Raw genomic sequence first — 20494 nt, forward strand, 5'->3', positions numbered from 1 at the left:
TGTTTTCAAGATGAGGAATCCAAGAAAGTGAACTACCATGCATGTAAATTAGTAATACTGCCATAACTTAGTGATATTATGGTGGATACAAAAAAAAGTGCCTGAGGCTGAGGCAGTATGTTTATGCGGAATACCAGTTCACAGCCTGTGTGTTCTCTATGCAGTCAGAATAGGCCAAATATGGGCTGACTAGTTTTCATAATTTTTTGGTAGCTCCCCCTCGCTCCTTCCTGTTGTTCCCCTTCCTTTTTACATTGAAAGGCAGGAGCTGCAGTGGCCAGAGCCATTGCCTACCATGGGCAGTACTGGAGGTACTAATGGAAACAAATGATTTGTATACAGTCGTTTGATGAGCTAAGCAGCAACAGCTCATAAAAGCTGCAACTTTTTACAAAGGAGCGTTTGGATCAGGCTTTCTCCTTCTGCAGCTGCGTGGCCCACCTGCAGGTGTGTTATGTTTGCATTGCACATCCAAATCAGCTATGCTTTGGTTCTGGTCAGAACAGTCAATAGTTACACTAGGACATTGCTTTGTGATTTTTTAAAAAGGGAAAATTTAAAGTAAATTATAGACTACTAAGCTGTTTCTTTTAATTTTCTCTCCTTGAGCTTTGTTAATAATTCTCACTAGCTGTCATCTTGCGGGTTTAACAGCTTACTCAAACAGTGGCCTTTATTACTGGACTTTACTTGATACGTCCCCTTTGTAAACTGCGGTAACTTAGCCTTTAGTCAAAACAAATGAACTAGAAACTCTTAAGGTAAGTGTACGCATCTTAAAATTCTTCTTTCTTTTTCAGGGCATGAATTTCATAGCTGGATACCTGATTCTTATTACAAAGAATGAAGAGGAGTCCTTTTGGTTGCTAGATGCTCTTATTGGAAGAATATTGCCTGGTATGGTAAAAACTTGAACAGTTTGTTCTGTATGCTGGAGCTTGGCTTTTACTTTATCTTTGCGTTTTTGTCCATTTTTAGAGTGATCAGGTGTTAAAATGGGTTTGCATGGACTGAAGACTTTTTAAGGTCGTGGAAGCACAGGACAAAGCCAACTACACACAGGCAAAACTTGTCTTTTCTGCAGTTACAATTTAGTCTTGATGGAGTGGTTTACTTGTATGGTAATTTGCAGTCTTATTTCTCACTCCCTACTTGTACCTGTTAGGTAGGTGTCTTCCTACGCCAGTGTGAAGCTGGGGAACAGAACTCAAGGTGTCTGGGATTTGGCCTTTCTGTTTGCAGGAATGTGATATGAGGCACAGATGAAGCAGTGATCACAGAGCAAAGGTGGGAGATGCACACAGACTGAGCAGTGAGCCTGCAGCAACACTTCCCGGTGGCTTGGCAGGAGGCAGCATGAGCTTTCTTCAGAGACAGCTGGCAAGGTGGAGTGGGCTTCTGCTAGGCATGGGGACCCTCTGAGCGGGTGTGCCTTGGGCATTTCCACACACTGATACTGCAGCAGAGCAGGCAAACGTCAAAGTTCCTGCCTGTGGCTGTATGCGAAGTTCCCTTCACAGCTCTTATAATCGATTGTGATCTAGGCAGGTTGGTCAGTAGTCTTTAGGGAAATTCAGTGCACCCTACAGTGCAGATAGCGTTTACATCTGGTCGGCTCAGTACCTCCCTAAACTTTCCTTGCCTGGGCTTGCAGCAGGAGCTTTCACACAGAATTTTGCCTCATGTTAAACTGAATCTCACCGTATGTGGAGTAGTTCAAAACCAGAAGCAAACATCAGGCACAGCTATGATTTATAATCCTGTGAAATATATTTGGGAATGTTCTTCCTTGGGATTTAATTCTAGAGGAAGAATGGCTTCATCGTGAATTCCCATGAGCATTGTGCATGGGACTGACTTACAGCTACACGCTCCATGTGTGTCATATTCAGAACAGAAGAGACTCATTTTTCTGTAAGGAGGCTGTGAAATTTGCTCTTGGCCGAGTTTTGCTTTTGAACAGATGTTTATCCCAAATGGCTGGAGGCTGACTACAATATTACAGCGTCAGCTAAGTGCTGGTCAAAGGCATCAAGGTTGATACTTGTATTTCTGCTTCCTTCTGGTCTGGTTTAAGATTTTTAAAAAAACATTTTCTTCCCTTTTGAAGAGAAGGGAAAGACTCTAAGAAAAATAAAGAGCTGAGGGAGTTTTTTAATGCTTTTGACCAACTGCAAGAATTACCTTTTACACCGAATACATCATGTAGGAGCTGAGTTTTTCCCTTGCACGTTAAGCAGAATGGTTGGAAAGAGTTTGCACATTGCGGGAGTAGGAACTGGCAGGGAGCACTGTGATGTGTTGAGTCAATCTGCAAATATTTGAGATTTTGCAGCCTTGAAGCTTACTTTCAAGCTATGACAATAGCCTGAAGAAACCAACTGTCTGTTGGTTTGTTCAGCCTTGAGAACTATAAGCTGTGCAAACAGGTAGGAGACAGGAGGCTCCTGTCTGCCATGTGACCTGTCACTGGCTGAAATCGGAGGATGTCTTTCCGTTGGCATCGCTTTTGGGGGCATAGGGCCCTCAGTAAAAGGCACATTTGATTGCAAACTGATGTGTGGCAACTTCTGCTGATAATCTTTTTGATAGTCCTACATGTTTTTATTTGGGACAAAGGAGTAGATTCAGATTTTTTTTATTCATCTTGTAGGTCCCTTCCAGCTCAGGATATATTCATAAATTTATCATTGCTTTTGGCAAGGAATTTACTTCAATTAGTTTGTCGTGAAGCCCTAAATATCCTTCTACACATTGCTGATATCTAAATGACAAAAGTTGCTCCTATTTTGGCCTCTTAGTTGTTGCATTTATGTTATGCTGGTAGCATTGGTGTTGAGAAGAAACTGATAATGTGAAAGGCAATTACTGTGCATAAAGGAGATACGCATTTACTTATATCCATAGGTATATTTTTTACTACCCTGTTTATAGATACATATTTACTACCCTGTAATGAGAGTCTTACTACAGACTTTGGCCCGGGTTCAGCACGTCCAGTCCAGAGGCATCCAGCTGAGGTACTGACGTTAGAAACATGCATGCTGGCAGTTCTGCTTCTGTCAGTGGTGAAAGGGCTATCTGATCAGAATTGCTAACCTGCCTGTGCCCCTTTCTCCTCCACAGGCAGCTTTAAGAGAGTTTGAGGTACCTCTTCCAGCTCGGGTGCCTCAACAAGAGCCCGAGTTAGTAGGGTGAATCTTCTATCTAGTGCAAATATTTGCATTGAAGGAATACAAGGCTTCATTGTCAGAAAACTTGATGCTGCTTTTCTTCTGCCAAAAAATCTGCATGACAGTTCTTTGTCATAATGGTGGTGATTTCTATACATATATATATATATTTATTTTTTCCTTTTATCCCCACTACCTGCTCAGGTCATGCTTGAATTGTACCTTTATGAAATTCAAAGCATGATGGATAATCATCATAATTTCAGAAACATTATGTATGTGTGAGAGAGAGGCAGGCAGGCTGTATCCATAAAGAAATTGTCTCAGATAAGTACTACCCTTGTGTTAATAGTGCAGGGTACAGCACATTTCAGTTTAAAGCCCTTCAATTACTCCTTGGGAAAGCAGAGAAGTACTGTGTACTCTCCAGGTCTTAAGAGGGAAAAGTAGCAGTCAGTTTCGTTGGGTGCTGACAGTTTGTTAAGCCAATCTTTTTCCTTCAGTTTTACTACCGTGGCTCTTTTCTTGATCTGTTTGCATTATGATCTACGCGTTTTCCCCTTTCACTGCGACAGATATGCCTCCAGGTCATGTCCTCGTTTTCCAAGCATCCCCGTGTCACTGCAGTTAAATCGGGGGCGATTCAGGACAGTTTGGAAATCCCCCCTCTGCCCTCTGAGGTGCTGCTGTGAAAGCTTCCTTGCCCCTGCCCACAAGCATATAATTACACTCAACACCTGGATACTGGCAGGAGTTTTTTGGTCAGCAGGTGAACCAAACCAGCCACAGATCGTGTCATCTATTGAAAAATGTAGCGTGTGACAGATAAAGGATTAGAGGCAGCTTCTGGGGGAAGTGACAGAGGAAGACTTCCCCAGTCCACAGCTCTCCTCCCCAGTCTTAGTGGTCTTTATACCAGGGAGAGAGATGTGCCATAGAGTACGACGGAGGTGCGACTCCTCCACCCGCTGGCAGAAGGGGACAGCTGGCGATGGGACCTCGTAAGTAGAAGTTTTTCTGTCTGAGTCATCCCACTACACCCAGATGGAGTTGGCGCAGCTGTAAGAGGGAGCCAGCAGAAGTTAAACTGGTTTGCTGGTGTGTAGGGCTGTGTGTACGCCGCGCATCTGGCTGCACTCAGCGCTGGTCAGTGCAGCTGAGCGGAGCCAGAAGGATTTGTGTTTCTGCTGAAGGCCAGCCCCATGCCTGTTGTGGCTGTCAGCTGCTCAGCTGGGGGTTTGGAGGGGTTAGGGGCATATCTCATTTAAACACGCCATGGGAGAATGCAGCTGTTTGTTTAACTGAAGTTTTGGGTGCTACCAAGATCCTTTTATTCCCGGGTTCAGTCAAAATAGACTGAGCTGGAGCAGACAGCCTTGCCCAGAAGAACCAGTATGGATTCAGTTCAAACTCAGAGAAAATGTGGCTTTGCAATTTCTGTGCAGTATAGCTCCACTGTTTTTGTTCTGCTCATAGCTTTACTTCGTGCTGAGAAAATTTTTTCTTCTGTTGAGGAAATTCTGGGGGGGTTGCTTTAGAAAGTAGCAGGTAGGAGGTAACGTATGACTGTGGTACTTTGGTATGTAATTTAAGGAGCATATTTGCCTTTTTTTTTTTTTTTTTACATTTATGATTAAATGGTGAGTTTAAGAGAGGAAAAACTTGACAGTTTGAACTCACTTTAGCATGGCAGGCATTATATATATCAGTATATATATATCTCAGAACATGTTTTTTTTTTTTTTTCACTTGGTTTGTATTACTAAGCTGCTTCAGTCAAACTCTTCTCTTGTATTTTGGTCTCTGTTCCCTTCTTAGCCTAAAAATGTTATGTGCTTGTTCCAGTTAGATCTTTTTTTTTTTTTTTTGACATGCTCACAATGACACTTTTTCCCCCTCCCTAGTGGGTATATTGCTAGTGCCTTGTGCAGTGGCATTATCTATCTCTCTTTGCAGCTGAAAGTGTTTTATTTGAGAGAGGAAAACTGTAGGACCTCCTTTGCCTTTTTTTCTGGGTCATTTTGATCTGTGATCTTGGTAATGATGTACGTACTACTGTCCTCTTTCGTTGCTGATAGGTGTTCCCGCAGCTTATAGGAATTTGTAGCACCTTTTGGTGAACTGTTTGCACACTCTTGTCTCTGTATTTTGTTAAATATCATCATGTCTCCCTGACTCCATCCTCACGTAATCCAGTTCTTTCACTACATTACTCCATTGTGCCGTGTGTGTTGACATGGGACAACACCTTCCAGGTTAGTATTGTTAACAAATACCAGCTTGCTCTTCTTCTCCAGTGTTGTTAATGGAAATCTTAAATTAGCCTACAAGTCTTCCTCAAGGAAGTCTAGCAATGTGCTTTCAGCCTGCTATTTTTTTTAGGTGACTTTTTGGGGATTTTTTTTTCTTTTCTTTAAACTTGCGTACTGCATGGTTGTTTATCAGTTACTAAAAATAAAGATTTTTGAATAATGAAATAGTCACAAAACTGGTAGACTGCAGTGAACTAGCGGGCATTATCTGGAAGAACAAAAGGTGCAGTGCAAGATACTAACTCGGTGTGTAGCTTAGCAACTGCTGGTTAAGGCAAACGTCTGCGTGTTCAGATAAGTAAGGTCTAACACATTTCTGTTTTGAGCTGGCTGTGGTTCTCAGTTGTATCAGCCATAGACTTGCAGGTATTTTTGCAGAAGAGACTAGGCACAGTAAGAGGCATGAATATTTGAACTGAATAATAACATAATTGCTCATCCAACTCTTGTGCATCCTTGTCTTTCCCTTGCTCAATGTTATCAATGTTATGACATTCTTTCAAGTCCCATCATACAGGCTTCAGGTTTCGAGGGAAGAGTCACTTGAGAAATACAGAGTGCTGTACTACCTATGAAGTATGTCTATTCAGACTGCTTGCTTTTGATTGCAAGTAAGCACGTATTTGTTTCTGTCCTCTGGCTGAAGGAACTGAGTGGCTGAGGGCACTGGGGTTGTTCAGTTTGGAGAAGAGGAGGCTCAGGGGAGACCTTATGCTCTCTACAGGTACCTGAAAGGAAGGTGTGGGGAGCTGGGGGTTGGCCTCTTCTTATAGGTAACTATTGGTAGGATGAGAGGGAATGGCCTCAAGTTGCACTGGGGAGGTTCAGATAGGAAATGAGGAGACATTTCTTCTCAGAAAGAGCAGTCAGGCACTGGGACGGGGTGCCCAGGGAGGTGGTGGAGTCACGTCCCTGGGGGTGTTCAAGGAGAGGTTGGGCCTGGTGCTCAGGGACATGGTTTAGTGGGTGACATTGGTGGTAGGGGGATGGTTGGACCAGGTGATCTTGGAGGGCTCTTCCAACCCTAATGGTTCTGTGATCACGTCCACCACGAGGAGAGAGGAACGCTCGGCTGATAGGCTGGATAAATAGGAGCTCTAAAGTACAAGACTCTGACACGTTCTACTGTTAGTCAGCAGCCACGATGAAAGGATTCATCTTTGAACATTAGAGGTCAGTTGTATTTATCCAGGAATTAAGCATGCAGTGTCCTGATAAGCTGAAGGTGGAATGTAGGGGTCATCGTGTGTGTATATTTAGAAACCTTGATAAGCCTGAAATGCTTATTACTTACAAATCTGAACTGCTGTGCCACTTGGGAGACTTGAGCAAGCAGGAAACAAGTAACTAAGGCTTTTCTGCTTTTACATGATAAGTATGCTTATACTTTTGGAATAATTTTATTTCCTATATGTATCTTATTCCTTGCAAATCACAAGCCTCATCGATAAAAAGTGAGCTCAATATTCAGTGTATGGGCTTTAGGTAGCTGGGTAGAAGTACAAGAGTTTTGTCTAAACCACAGGGTTTCTAGGGTATGACAAAATGTACATGTTCTCAGCCTTACTTTTGTGTGGGGACGTGCTAAATTTTGGCTACACACCAGAAGAACCCTTAGTGTTTTAAAATGCTCAAGAGTATTATATTATTCCATGATGTGGCTGTGTTTACACTGTGGAAGCAGGACCTAAATGATTTATTCCATCCAAAAAGTCAGGCCCATCTCTTTCCTGCTGGCAGGCAAGCCCTGTATTAATAGAATTTAATTATGTTAAACCTTGAGTTATCTTTAATAGTCCTTCCATGGTCCTACTCTGAGAGGGGACTGAAGCCTTCGGTTATCTGTGCCAGCAGTGATGTTTGCCTCTTTGTCTCCCCAGTCGATCAAAGTTTCAAATCCCTTTCAAAAGCCACCAGCAAAATAAAGTTTTCAAATGAACTCTTAATTTGGTTAGGTCCGATTAAAGGCAGAACTGCCTGGCTGCTGATAAAGCAGGAAGGTAGGTAGCAGTGGAAATACAGAAGCATGGGTTTGGGGGAAGGAGATCCTTTTTTTTTTTTTTTTTTTTTTTCCTCCGGATGTGTAAAAGCCAAGTCTTAGCGCACAGCACTTACTTAAATTTGGTGCCTTATGTTTTATTGAAGTAGTTGTGTTGGTGGGGCGTTTTGTTTGCTTGCTTTCAGCTATTGGTTTTACTTGTGAAAGCATTAATGTGCACGTGTAGTGTTGAAACACTATTGTTTTGACAGAGCTGTCTATGTATTGATTAAAGGGATTGTGCTGTTTTAACTCCGTAATTAAAGCAGCAGAAGCAAAGCCAAAGTGAATAGCTTATTTAATTCCTCATATCATATATTTTTGACCTTCTAATGGTCAGCAGGGGCTCTGCACGTTCATTTACAATAATGCAGCCTTCCTGGACATCTTACTTGGACAGCAAAAAGCGTAATATAATTGCTGACAAATGTAAAACGGGGTTGTAGGTGCTTGTTGTAGATCCAAATACACAGTTTTGTATTTGAACTTGTAAACTCCTAGAAAATGTATTTGTCTACTCCAGCTAATCCATGTGTTAGATACCGAGGCTCATGGAGTGAGATTTGTAACTGGGCTTGCTGGACAAGAAGCCAGCCGAGCAAACAGCAGCATAGCTTCCCATGCCCTCTACTGCAGGCACATTTGGCTGGAGCTTGTCATTGTGAAAGGCCCTGGACTTGGTTGGAAGAGGCTCTACCACCACTCCTAGCAGTGTATTCGAGCTGTATATCACAGAATCACAGAAAGGATTGGGTTGGAAGGGACCTTAAAGCCCACCCAGCTCCACCCCCATGCCATGGGCAGGGACACCTCCCACCAGACCAGGTTGCCCAAAGCCCCGTCCAGCCTGGCCTTGAACACCTCCAGGGATGGGGCTTCCACAGCTTCTCCGGGCAAATCACTCTTATAAAAAATGTTTGCCGTGCTTTTTATTTGAATGTGCCTCATTCTAACCGGTAGCTACTGCTACTTCTTAAGACTTTGTTTTCCTCTGTCGAAAAGCCCATAATGTCTGGGGTGTTTCCTCTGTGAAGCAGTCAAGTTTGCTTTTCATATTCCTTGGATAAACTTTGCAAACAGAGAAGTTCCTTACAGAGCTCAATTTCTGTAAGTAGTGTTTATAACCCTTTGCTTCACATCCCTTCCAGTCCATCAGCTTCCTGCCATAAGTGGGAATATCAGAGCTGGTGCAGTTTTCTGACTTCGTTTTGGTTAATGTCATATACAGAGATAACACTCTCTTCTTCAGCAGTGAATATATCCAAGGATTACTTTAGCTTTTCCTGAACTAAGACCTGCTTATTCAGGATTTATTGTATTTGTAACTTACGATGTTGGAAAAAAAAAAGATTTTCAATTGCTCAGTTAATGCAAGCTTTGATATTATTTCAAAACATAGTGTAGTGCGTCTGCAGTGTAGGGAGCTGCATTGAGAATGTGTTTATGGAGGGATATGTGCTTTGGGAGTAAAGGAGAAATGATAGGAAGAAAATCACATGCGGTGCCCAGCAGTACCTGTTGTCTACCTAAACGTTCAAGAAGTGATGGTCTGTTTAGTTTCAGAGATGCTTGGGAAATATTGCCTTGTTTTTTTCATGTGTTTTATGTTCAGAAGACTTGAATGCCCTACTAAGTTTTCAGTTTATGGCTGGTGGAGAGGTGTGTCTCTTCTCCCATTTGTACCCCTTTAAAACCTGTTGCTTCAAGATTAAAATTAATACTCGTTAGCTTCTTCAGGTTTGAAGTAAGAGGATTGTGGATTTCATTCTGTTCAGACTGAAGTGTTGGGTTGGCTTCCTTCTCCGTTTATCAGGCTAGAGCCACGTGTGCCTGTTCAGCTTTCTATTTAAGCCTCCTGCTTCTGCCCAAGTCTTTTAAGTGACGGAGTTCCCGTGGCATGACTGTAACATTGTTGTAAAGAGCTGAAGAAAGCGTGGGTTATTTTTGAGCGTGAGATAATAAAAGTGCTGTGTTTTGTGCTGAGGTGTCGAGAATAATCTTGTCGGTGCAGTGAACTGATAACGTAGTTCCTCTGCCTAATCCCATCCAGGAATCACAAAAGCCAGAGACCGGAATCCTCGCTGAGCTGCAGTCGCCGGTCATGTAAGACTCGTGATAGGGTTGCAAACTCATAACAGCGTATTCGTCCCCTCTACGAACACGGTAAGCAGTTGTGGCAACCTGCAGTGTTTGTTCACGAATTCCCCTCCATTGGAGGAAATTGAGTTAAAAGTCTGTCCGAAACCTCGACCCCTGGGACCGTCACCCCCACCCGGTGAGCTGGAGGCTTCTCCAAAGCAGGCAGCCCTGCAGACTGGTGAAATTCATTGAGCGTGGTGGCTGGAGTCGGGCCAGGCTGGTTGGAAACAGCTGAGTGGTGAATAACCTGTGTCCATTAGTGTCTGTCAGCTCATGGGTATTATGGAAAAAAAACACTATTTACAAAAGGAGCAATCCCAGTGTCCGTCAGCACAACAAAGAGGGGCAGAGGGGAGACAGGAAAACTGCCAGCAGCGTTTTGCTCTGCGTTGCGTGCAGTCTGTACGAGATTGCTCTGGTAGCTGTAACTTTAAACTGTGCTCGTTTCTAATGATGCACGTGTCATTATTGAATGCAAGACAGTGAGTTAGTGTTTAAAACAAATCTAGCCTGCTTCTTTTCCCATAACGAGAGTGTCTGAAAGTTGCATTTGTGCTTTCTAGCACACTGCCAACTTCACTTTGTGTGTCCAAGAGATTACATAGGGAGTCTTTGCTCCTTCATATTTCATCTTTGTCGTCTGTAATGTTGGAAGAATATTGTTTTTGCCTTTATTTCCATTGTCTTTTGCATTTATTTCCATTGTCTTTATATTTAACCAGCATCCCTCTTCTGTTTCCAAATGGTAGCTACTACACCTGCTCAGATTTCCATTGTGCTGCAGGAAATGCAAATAAGAAAGCAAAAGGCCATTTCTGTCCCACAGCATCCATCTTCCAAGTTTAGGATCAGAAGCGATGGCTGAACACAGCCACACAGGATTATGTAGAACACTGCCTTTTTGTGCTTGCCGAAAAGGTGATAATGTTAAATAATTTCTCAAAATATTGTAATTTAAACGTTTGTGTAATCTCAATATCACAACCCGTAAGCACCCTTATAAGGATTGGGTTCTCTCTTTTGCGAGGCAGTTCTGCCATCCAAAATGAATTGGGTTTACTTATTTATATATTTATATTTATATAATACATATTTAAAGCTAGTGTTCAGTTGTGAATGAGCTGGCTGCTCTTGGTTCTGGTGTGAGGTCAGTACCTCAGAACAGAAGTTTTGGTTCACTTTGGTTCAATGCAGTAAAAGGTCCAGCTTGGGCCTGTTTTGGGGTATTGCTCATCCTCCCCCTGGAGGACAGGGAACTTGTTTTTAAAATGCCATAGTTAAGAGTTCAGCTTGCCATTTAGCCACGTATCTGCAGGATATCACTTTGGCCAGGACATCTGCAGGGGGTCACTGTGGCCTGATGTTGCAAAAAGAATTGGCAGTACTCGTGGTTTTCCTCCTTTTCCTGTTGTGACTTTTCTTATTTCCTCCCAAACATGTGTTGTCCAACTCTTTATGCAAATCTTGTGATACAGATTCTTACAAGCCCCGTTGCACCTTTTTGAGCTGTCCCCTGCTAGAAATAAAAGAGCAGAGCATTGCCCTTCCTTCCTGGGCAAAAGAGGCTGAGAGCGGCCAACGGGGAGAACGCGTAGGTCATTGCGCAGGAGTAGTGTATGTGGCACTGAGATGCTCCAAAGGTGGGGTGGGACTGCTGTTGGGGTCTGGTTTGACTTCTGTGCAACTGAAGTGATAAAATTCATTGCGTGCGTTGTGCATGAAGTTCATAAATTTGGTTGTGGTAGCGTATCTTTTTGGAAAGAAAAGCTTTGTTCTGTAAGGTTATTTAAAATAACCTCCATGTTCGGTAAGATTCAAACAGTAAGTTCTTACAGTAAGTGAAGGATTGCTGAAAAGGTGTCACCCTTCACCTTCCGCCCGTTTCCCCAAAAACATGCGGTAGGATCTGTCTCTCTTTTGACTAGAAATGCAGAACTGAAGCTTTTCGTGGAGTTGGCCAGTTGCTGTTTATGGCAGCCTGCTTTTGCCTGAGGCTCTCTTTTTCTCTTGGGGCGTTGAGGGAAGTCTCATTGCGAACACTAACCTGCTGCTACAGCAAGGAGACATTTTGGGTATTGTGTAACGGTGTAAAAATGAACATCTGGGGGGAGAAGGACAACTTTAAAAGTAAGGGAGGGGCAACATTAGGTGGCTAGGTACATCGTCAGTTGTGAATGCATCCCAAATGCGTAGCTCTTCTCCTCTGTACTTGTTACCTGTAGTCAATGGAGATGGCTGAGGGTCTGCAATTTGCACCTGAGAGGTCACTTTGGAAAGAACTTAGTCTTCAAAAGTGGTGGAGTGGTTTTTTTTTTTTTCCTCTTCCTTGGCTCCCAGGGACATTACGAGTACATTGCTACAGGTAAAGTACTTTACGTGGCTCATGACTGTGAGAAAAGCTAAAATAGCCAATTCTTAATGTCTCCCTTCGGTTAAATAAATCGGACCTGCGAGATAAATCACCGCATGTCCCAGGCCGGGTTATGCAGGCTTTTGAAATAATAGTTAGAAATTCTGGAAGACGTGCAGCAGAGCCTGGGTCTTGCCGTGGGTATTTCTGTAATACTAAGAATAATTCCTAGCCTGCTGCTGCTTCCAGCAGGAGTATTTATATTTAACCTGACATACGCACAACAGACTTGAAGGAGTCTTTTTTAACTTCTGCAGCTCTGACTTGCAGAGGTAATTCGAGGCTATAAGAGTGCTGCTGCTTAAACTTAAACTTTTATTTTTGGAACCGCTTAATCTATCCATAACACAGAACAAGGTCATGCGGTCCTTACAAGCCTGATCCTTATTTCCTGCAAATCTCATTACCGCTGGGGAGCACGGTCCGGGTGCTGGACATGCCACTGGGAAGGTTCGGGCAGGTGCTTCGCTGTGTTGGGAGGCAGCGAAAAGCAGATTGAGGAGCATCTCTTCACCAGGCTCCGCGCTCATACAGGATTCAGGCTCAGCGTCCGCGTGCCACAGGCAGCGCAGTCATACAGAAACCCTACAAACAAGGAAAAAAGTCCCTTCCTCTAGCCCTGTTTCTCACACAGTAGCAATGCATCGCCTGGCAGCGGACGGAGCTGGCTCTCCCTTTTGGTGCGAGAGGAACAGCACCAGGTGAACCACGGGGGTGAAGCCCGCGTGTGGAGCTGCCAGCATGCCCCCGGTTGCCCACACGCTCTGCACATGGAGCCTGCGAGCAGCTTGCGAAAGAGCTTGGAGACGGGGAGTTTGGTACTGGGGAACTTAGTTTTCATCCAGGCAGACCTCTGGAATTTGATAATGGTTTAATTGTAGTACAGAGTAATAATTTCCCATCCTGTATTTCATTTGTTGCCTTCCAGAACACGGGATGGAAAGTAATGTAGCATGTGATCACCTAAATCTTCGTCACTTCCATCTGACAATTGAGAAATAAAAGGAAGCAATCTGACCGTGTGGTTTTTTTCAGGGGATAACATCTTGTCAGAGGACATTCCTGTAAACCAACCCAGAGCAGTAGATGCACAATTAGCCTACACTTGTTAGTTATTTGTTTATTTTTAATTAGCGAGTGGCAGCTTGGGAGCAGATTCTGAGCCAGATCCATTCTGGGTCATAAACTGCTCAATATTTTGCCAGAGAAGGAATAATAATGAATATGCTCATCGAATCTGGATATTGTATATCTAGAAACTTCAAATAGTTTGTGGCGTAAGATACGGAAGGATCATAAAGCTGATGTATTTTGGTGGTAGGTGAGTAAAACCAATTTGCTGCACAGTATCTTGTGAAAGTTTCTGTGGTGTGTGTGTGGGGTTAAGCTTGTGTATACTTGTTTATAAACAAGGGTGTCTTGGCTTCGGGGAGAGATTCTGGCAGAGCAGCCGATTACAAAAGATGAGGAAACTAAAGCGCGCGGCGAAGTGTTTGCAGTCAGGGAGCAGAGGCCGAACTGCAGAGTTTTTGCTGAGGGGATGTTCGCAGAGGCTCTAGGGGTTGGGCATCGCTCGCAAGTAGGAGCAAAGCAGAAGAGCGAAGTGTGCTTGGTCTTACCATGCGTTTGGGCACCGAGCCAGGTTACAAAATCGTTCTGACTAATGACGCTGGGTGCGTCGCCTCTCCTGGAAGGCCGGAGCCAGAGCCGCAGCGGGAGAGCTGCGCCGTCGTGCCTTCCCTCGCGTGCCTTGTGCAGTAGCTGCGCTCCGAGATCTGAGGGTAAGGTTTGCACGGGGTCCCGCAGCAATGCAGCTGGAGGACTGGAAATGCTGCTTTCCGAATTTGGGCAGCTATTTTTAGATACGTATTTACATTAACATATAATGTATCATGAAGTAATAATATATATTGAATAATTAAAAATTATAGCTAACACATAATAGAACCACAGAAAGGTTTGGGTTGGAAGGGACCTCAAAGCCCATCCAGTTCCAACCCCCTGCCATGGGCAGGGACACCTCCCGCCAGACCAGGTTGCTCAAATACCTGTAATAATCCCTGGTGGCTATAATGAATGTATAATAACAACACACAAAAGCATCTCAGATGCTGATCCTTCGGATGCAGCTCCTCTCTCTTATGACCTGGCATCAGGGAAGAACGCCATGGCTCAGTTACTGGCATGGCCATACAGTCCCAGTCGCTCCTCCTGCTGCAGTGCACATCGGGTGCATGGGGGCTGTTCCCACTCCACAAGGAGCAGCAGGAGGTAAATGCCCCAGGTAAGGGAATCCTTCCTTTCCCCTTTCCATCCAGCAGTACCTTCTGAGAAGCCGAATGCAATTTCAGTTTACGCTGAGGCTTCCCGGCTGCTCGCAGCTTCGCTCATTCCAGGAGCGACATATCCGACTTGTCTGCCTGTTCATTTTTTCCTCGCCAGCCCTCAGACTGCTGGACAGGTGTCTGGTTGCGCCCTCGCTGGGATCCTGGCATTTACGTTGTTGTGCAAGTTAAAAATAGCAGCCGCAGTTGGGTTCAGCGTATCGGGTGATTGCACAGAGCACGTGGGTCCTCATTCCTCCCAAGGACACTCACTGGTGGTGACTTGAAGTTTGTGCTCGTGTGTCTCAGGAGCACCAAAAAGAATGGTTTGGGGGTGTATGAGAGGAGGAAGGAGGGTAGGAAAGAGAACTTTTCTTTTACCTGAAATGTGATTCCTTGTTCTTTTTTTCTTGTATTAAAGCAGCACTTCAGGCGAAGTTTACTTGGCCAGTTAACATTACTTTGCCAGCTTGTCAGTTCACAAATATGCACAGGACTAAAACATGCAGAAAGAAAGGTTTTGTTTTGGCTTTGAGGTCATGGTGTAGTTTTCTGTTTGTTTTCAGCGTACTTCCTCGTGGCACTGCATGTGCTTTCGCTCTCAAAGCTTTCCCCACAAGCAAGCCAAAGACAACTGGTTAAAGGAGTGTATCCAGCAGCAGCGACTCTTATGCTGGTAGAGGAGTCTTACCTGTCATTTCTTCATGGGAACAAAGGAAACAAAGTCGGTCTACGCTGTGTGCATGTCTGGAAACCTTGGCAGAGACCAGCTTAAGTTAGAGGAACCTGAACTGCAGCTTTTCAGAATTAGCAAGGGAAGGGAACACGCAGGAAGGTGCTTGCGTTACCCGTTATTTCTTTCAGTTAATGCAAATTTTGTCAGCGCAGCACCAGTGAACCCTCAAGGTTTGCCACCAAGTCCACCCTAAATGTTTCAGTGGATGTTTAATCGTAACGTGGATTCCTTGAACATCTCTGTAAATCTTGTCCTTTGCCGAGACATCTGACGAGCTCTTAAATACTAAAATAATAGTTTTCTTCTCTAAGCATGCCCAGAACTACTTGTTTATGGAACTGAGGTGCTCGTTATTCAGCCTCCACCTCGATAACATAAATGCTTCCCCTGTCAAACAGGCTCTGGACTAACAGTTATGTCCAAAATTAAGAAAACTGGAGGGTGCTACAACAATTCAGTGCGGTGAGCAGTGATGTAGGTCTAATTTCAATCCCTGTCCCTCAGATAAATCTTTAAGTGGGAAGAGGTGTTACCATGGGGACACATCGTTCCCTTCCTTTTGAAATTATTCCTTGGAAAAAGTGGAATTTCCTTTGATCGGAGAAATAAGTGAAAAAGTTAACATAGCGGTTGGGTCATACCCAAAGGGAAGTGTTACCCGGTCTCCAGCTCCCCCGGACAGCTGACACGCAGAAATTCACATTTCCAGTTTGTGACCAGACCCAGTCTACAGGCTTTGTTTCCAATTGTCTGGGTATAGCGTGGTCTGGGAGGTTTGCACCCCCCTGCGTGGAAAGGGGGGGGGTTGAACCTTATTTATTAAGAACCTGAATTTATTGAACCTTAAATATTAGTGAGGTTTTTAGAATTGTATCTTTGAACGCTCCCTAGATTACCCACGCTTGAGAAGGAAGAATGAATTGCCAAGAATTGATATCCAGAGAACATCAGAGAGAAGATAGTTTGGTAGGCATGAATGAAGTAGTATTTTGTAGAGATGAGCCTCGGCTGACAGAGAAGGGCTGTATGACCACAATGCAGGCATCTTTGTTGCACGGTTTAATTAAACTTTGGGTTCATAGGCTCAGCACACATTTACATACTCAGCCGTACAGGACGTTCCCCTCAGTTCTGTGGAAAACCATGTCTACCGCCTACTGAATTTTGGTTTCTTCTCTCCAAGATTATTACAGCCCGGCGATGATGGGCCTGAAAACCGACCAGGAGGTCCTGGGAGAGCTGGTGAAACTGAAAGTTCCTGCCGTGGCAGAGCTGATGGAAAGACACGGGGTCATGTGGACCCTGGTGGTGTCACGCTGGTTCATCTGCTTGTTTATTGACATTCTTCCAGTAGAGGTAAGTGGTGACATTCAGTTCTTTTTAATGTACATCCATAATCATTATTTCATTTGTGGTGCTTTAGTAATAATTTCCTATTGGAAAACGGGCAGTAACCTGAATTCTCTCCTTTCCTGCAGACCGTGCTCCGAATATGGGACTGTTTGTTCTACGAAGGGTCAAAGATCATCTTCCGCGTGGCCTTAACGTTAATTAAGCAACACCAAGCTTTTATTCTGGAAGCCACGAATTTCCCTGACATTTGTGATAAATTCAAGCAGATCACCAAAGGAACATTCGTAACAGAGTGTCACACCTTCATGCAGGTAAATTCTTCACAGCTTTTAGCTGTTAGGAATTAAAAACAAGACTGACTTGTCTCCATCAAAAAGAGGGAGACAGTTCAGAGAAATGTGTCTGTGGGAATTGCTGAAAGGATGAAGAATGTTTTCGTGTGTGTGTGTGTATATATACATATATATAAAAACTCAAACTGTTGTTATTTACTTTAGAATTATTATCCAAATCCCTATATAACAATCCATTTGTATTCTCTATCCTACAGGGGGGGGGAAAATCCCTCCTGCCCTTTTTAAACTTTTTTTTTTTTAAGGCAGGAAGTCTGGCAAGAAAATAACCTTACCAAATGCTTTCAGAGAACTGTGCATTGATTGTGTTCCTGTGCGTTTTCTCAGAGCAATTGGAATAGATTATTATAGGATACAACTTGCATTGATAAATCTTCAATGTAAAGCCTCGGTTAGTCAGAGAACGAAAAGTACCCAGCTCTTAACCTCCAGTCTGAAACCTTAAGTTGAGTACCCAAGTTTTACGACAACCTGCAGCCTAAGAATTATTCTTGTAAATTATGAATAGAGCGGATGCTAAATGCATACAGAACACTAGATTCAGAGCTTAACTCAGTTGATGGAAATGTGAAATACATTAGTTGCAAAAATAACAGGAGCAGGTCTGCCACAAATCACTTAGCCAGCTCCACTACCCTTGTTACCGAGCATGCCCAAAAGGACATCCCTGTAGGTGACTTCGTACCCCCAGATGTTCTGTGCTCATGGCAGAGCTCTGCGCATAGGTCTGTAACGTTAGGATGTTGTTCCGGGTTTCGTTTTTGCTCATATGAGGAAAAGAGGTTTAACTTATTAGTGCTTGTGAGTCTTTTAGGTAAAAGAGAGAGGGGAAAGATAAATCACAAGTGTAGCTTAACTTGAAAGGAAGATGTTTGCAGGGATTTTCCCTTCCATAAAGAGTTTAGAGTAAGAGTTTTGTTAAATGTGAACTGCCACGAGAATAGCAGTTCAGAGACTGATACAAATACTTGTCCTTGAAGGACATTGTTTTTTTCTGCTCCTCCCTTTAATGACATTACTGTGACTTTTTAGAAAGACCGCTAGCTTTTTCTTGCAGTTTTCCCCAATAAAAATATCTGGGTTACTTATTTTCCGGAAGAGTTTATTTTAACTGGGGTGGCTACTGTAGTGCGGGGGCTTCCAAGGCAGTAACATAATTTAGGTTAGGTTTCTGTGGAACGGTGGAAGGCCTGCTCCAGTTTTGTTTTGCAGAAATGCCGATACTGCTACCAGTGGAGGTGATGACAGCTGAAGGTTTTATGTTCCCCTCTTGAACAAAAACTTAGTTTTCAGTTCAATGCAGTGGGGATTTCTTTATCAGAGTGCTCTCAAAGCTGGCTTATTTACCACCTCATCTCCAGAGCTGTCGGCTACAAGTACAGAGAACAGAGGGGCCCACGCAGCTTAGCTGCAGACTTCGGCACAAAGCAAGTTTATGTGCTCAAGCTTGCTTCACGGTTTTGTTGTCAGAAATTCTAAATGCAGTAGTGAAAACAAATGTATTGTTCTTGAGATCGCAAAAGCAACAAGTGAGAGCCAGAAAAGTTACAGAAGTGTTTGGTAGCATTTGAAACGTCTCAAATTCTTACATCCATGTACGCTACTACCCTGGGAAGCCTCGTGGAATAGAGCAAAGGTAGCGGAGTAAGGGACTAATGGCTGATTTTATTCCTTCAGCAACAGACTGCTGTATTTTGTGTGCCCCGGCCTGAATGACCTATGCTAGCACCATAGGAAAAGTAAATTGGTAGTTGTAGAAGTACCCAGGATGGCTTAGTGTGTTCTGAATATGATATATGGTTTAATTTTTGGATGGTCCTCTGTGGAGCCAGGATCATTGTTGGGTCACTTCCAACTCTGGCTGTTCTGAGTCTCTGAATATGTATACAATCCAACAACACAAATGTGTTCTAAAATAATTTTAACTGGATACTTATATTCAATAGCATTTTTGTATTGTTACTTTTGTATAATTCGGAGCTCTTGTTATGAGCTGCAGATTTACAGTGTCTTTAAAATGGAGTAGGTGAAGATGCTTCCCTGTTCTAAGGAGGCCAAACAGCAGTAAGTGTTCTCTCATCATGGCTGTAAAAGGTGGGATCACAGAAAATTCTGGCATCTTGTCTAAAGCCAGCATTTTAACTAAGGATTTTCTCATTTTGCCCCCAGAAAATATTCACAGAACCCGGAACCTTGTCCATGACAACCATCAACAAACTCCGAGAGACTTGCAGAGAGAAGTTACTTTCTCAGGGATAACTCACCAGGCCTCAGCAGGGGGTCACACACTCCAGAAATCGACACATTCCTCTACTTGCACTGACTAAAGCACACTTTAAGCTTTCCATGAGTTAACTGACAGTTGACCAATTTTTTTCCTGCCTTTCAAGTAAGTGTTGTTAACACTTTGTACTGTATGTCAGACTTGATAACTGGAACTACTGGAACTGGTGGTTATATTGTTTTTTTTTGTTTGTTTTTAAAGTGTTTTCTGATTAGAATGTGATCAAAAGTCAAGACACTCCTTTTAAAAAAAAATCACTGTCCTTGTCTTTTCAGGGCATTTTGTAATGTTAAAAACAGGTGTATAGAATTCCATATCCTTCCTTACTGTTAACACCTTATCATTTGTACAAAATAAATCTAATTTAATTTGTCAGAACCTGTTGTTTGGTGTTAAGAGAGTAAAATACCTCAGTAGTGGTAGCAGCAGTGGTGGACTGAATACAGCATATACTAATCTTTCCTGACAGAAAGAAGGGAACAGAAACAAGCAAAGCTGGCAATGTGCCACCTCCCGCCCTGCTGAATTAATTGCTTTCTTGTCCTTACAGAGCCCTCTCGTGGCCACATCGTTTCCCTCACCTTCCTTACTGTTACAGAAGGACCGTGGAAAGCCTCACTTCTTACACCACCTTTTCAGATTCTACTGCAAGACTGGTCTTTGATAAGGCAGTTAGTGGTTTTGTTTTGCTGCACATTGAGCTTATTTCATTCCTCACAAAGGAAAAAACAAACTTTCAGAGGAAATAGGTGAATATTCTTCTAGGCCAGTAAAGGCAACTTATGAGTACTGAAAGCTGTATGGAGAAAAGAACGGCACTTCCCAGCTGCCATTTGCTATCTTCACATGTTTCTTTAGAAGAAGAAAGTGCACCCCGTAAGAGTATAAAACTACCTAAGTGGTTCTAAACAAACAGCTGTATTGTGCTCAAGAAGGAGGCAAGACTCAGTGATACAGAGATAAGCCCCAGGCAAGTACGCAGGGTTGTGAATTTACAGAAGATTTGGTTCATTCCCTACAGAAAAAAAGGTAATACTACTTTAAAAGCCTTTGTCCAACAATACGATACTGTGCTATCCCATCCTTTGTGCTACCAGACAGTACTTTTTAATCTTGAATACTCAACTATAAGGACAGTAGCATACCTTCAGTATGGCAGCAGCTATCAGGAAGTACTAGTTTGTTTCTACTAGTTTGTTTCACCATGGGTAAAATCTATCAGTTCTTGGTCACTTCAGGGTAGCTGGGCAGATGTCCAGAGCATGCCAGCCTTCACCATCAGAAGGCAGCTGCTCTGTGCAAAGTCTCACTGTAGCTTGGCTCCTGCCCTCTGTAGCCATTGTTAACACTGAAGCATTATTGCAGGAGGGAG

At 43.4% G+C, this 20494-nt stretch overlaps 1 protein-coding gene across 1 annotated transcript in view; it reads left to right on the forward strand.

Annotated features, from left to right (window-relative positions):
* GRTP1 (growth hormone regulated TBC protein 1) overlaps positions 1-19500 on the forward strand; it is a 36875-nt gene extending 17375 nt beyond the window's left edge. Inside the window, exons 5-8 of the mRNA XM_048077965.2 lie at positions 801-897; positions 16316-16488; positions 16611-16796; positions 19008-19500. Of these exons, the coding sequence (XP_047933922.2) occupies positions 801-897; positions 16316-16488; positions 16611-16796; positions 19008-19097 (546 nt within the window). The 3' untranslated portion in view covers positions 19098-19500. The remainder of the gene's footprint in view (positions 1-800; positions 898-16315; positions 16489-16610; positions 16797-19007) is intronic.
* The last annotated feature ends 994 nt before the right edge of the window (positions 19501-20494 follow it).

Source organism: Anser cygnoides, chromosome 1 (genome assembly GCF_040182565.1).
Source record: "Anser cygnoides isolate HZ-2024a breed goose chromosome 1, Taihu_goose_T2T_genome, whole genome shotgun sequence".
NCBI classification, from domain to species: domain Eukaryota; kingdom Metazoa; phylum Chordata; class Aves; order Anseriformes; family Anatidae; genus Anser; species Anser cygnoides.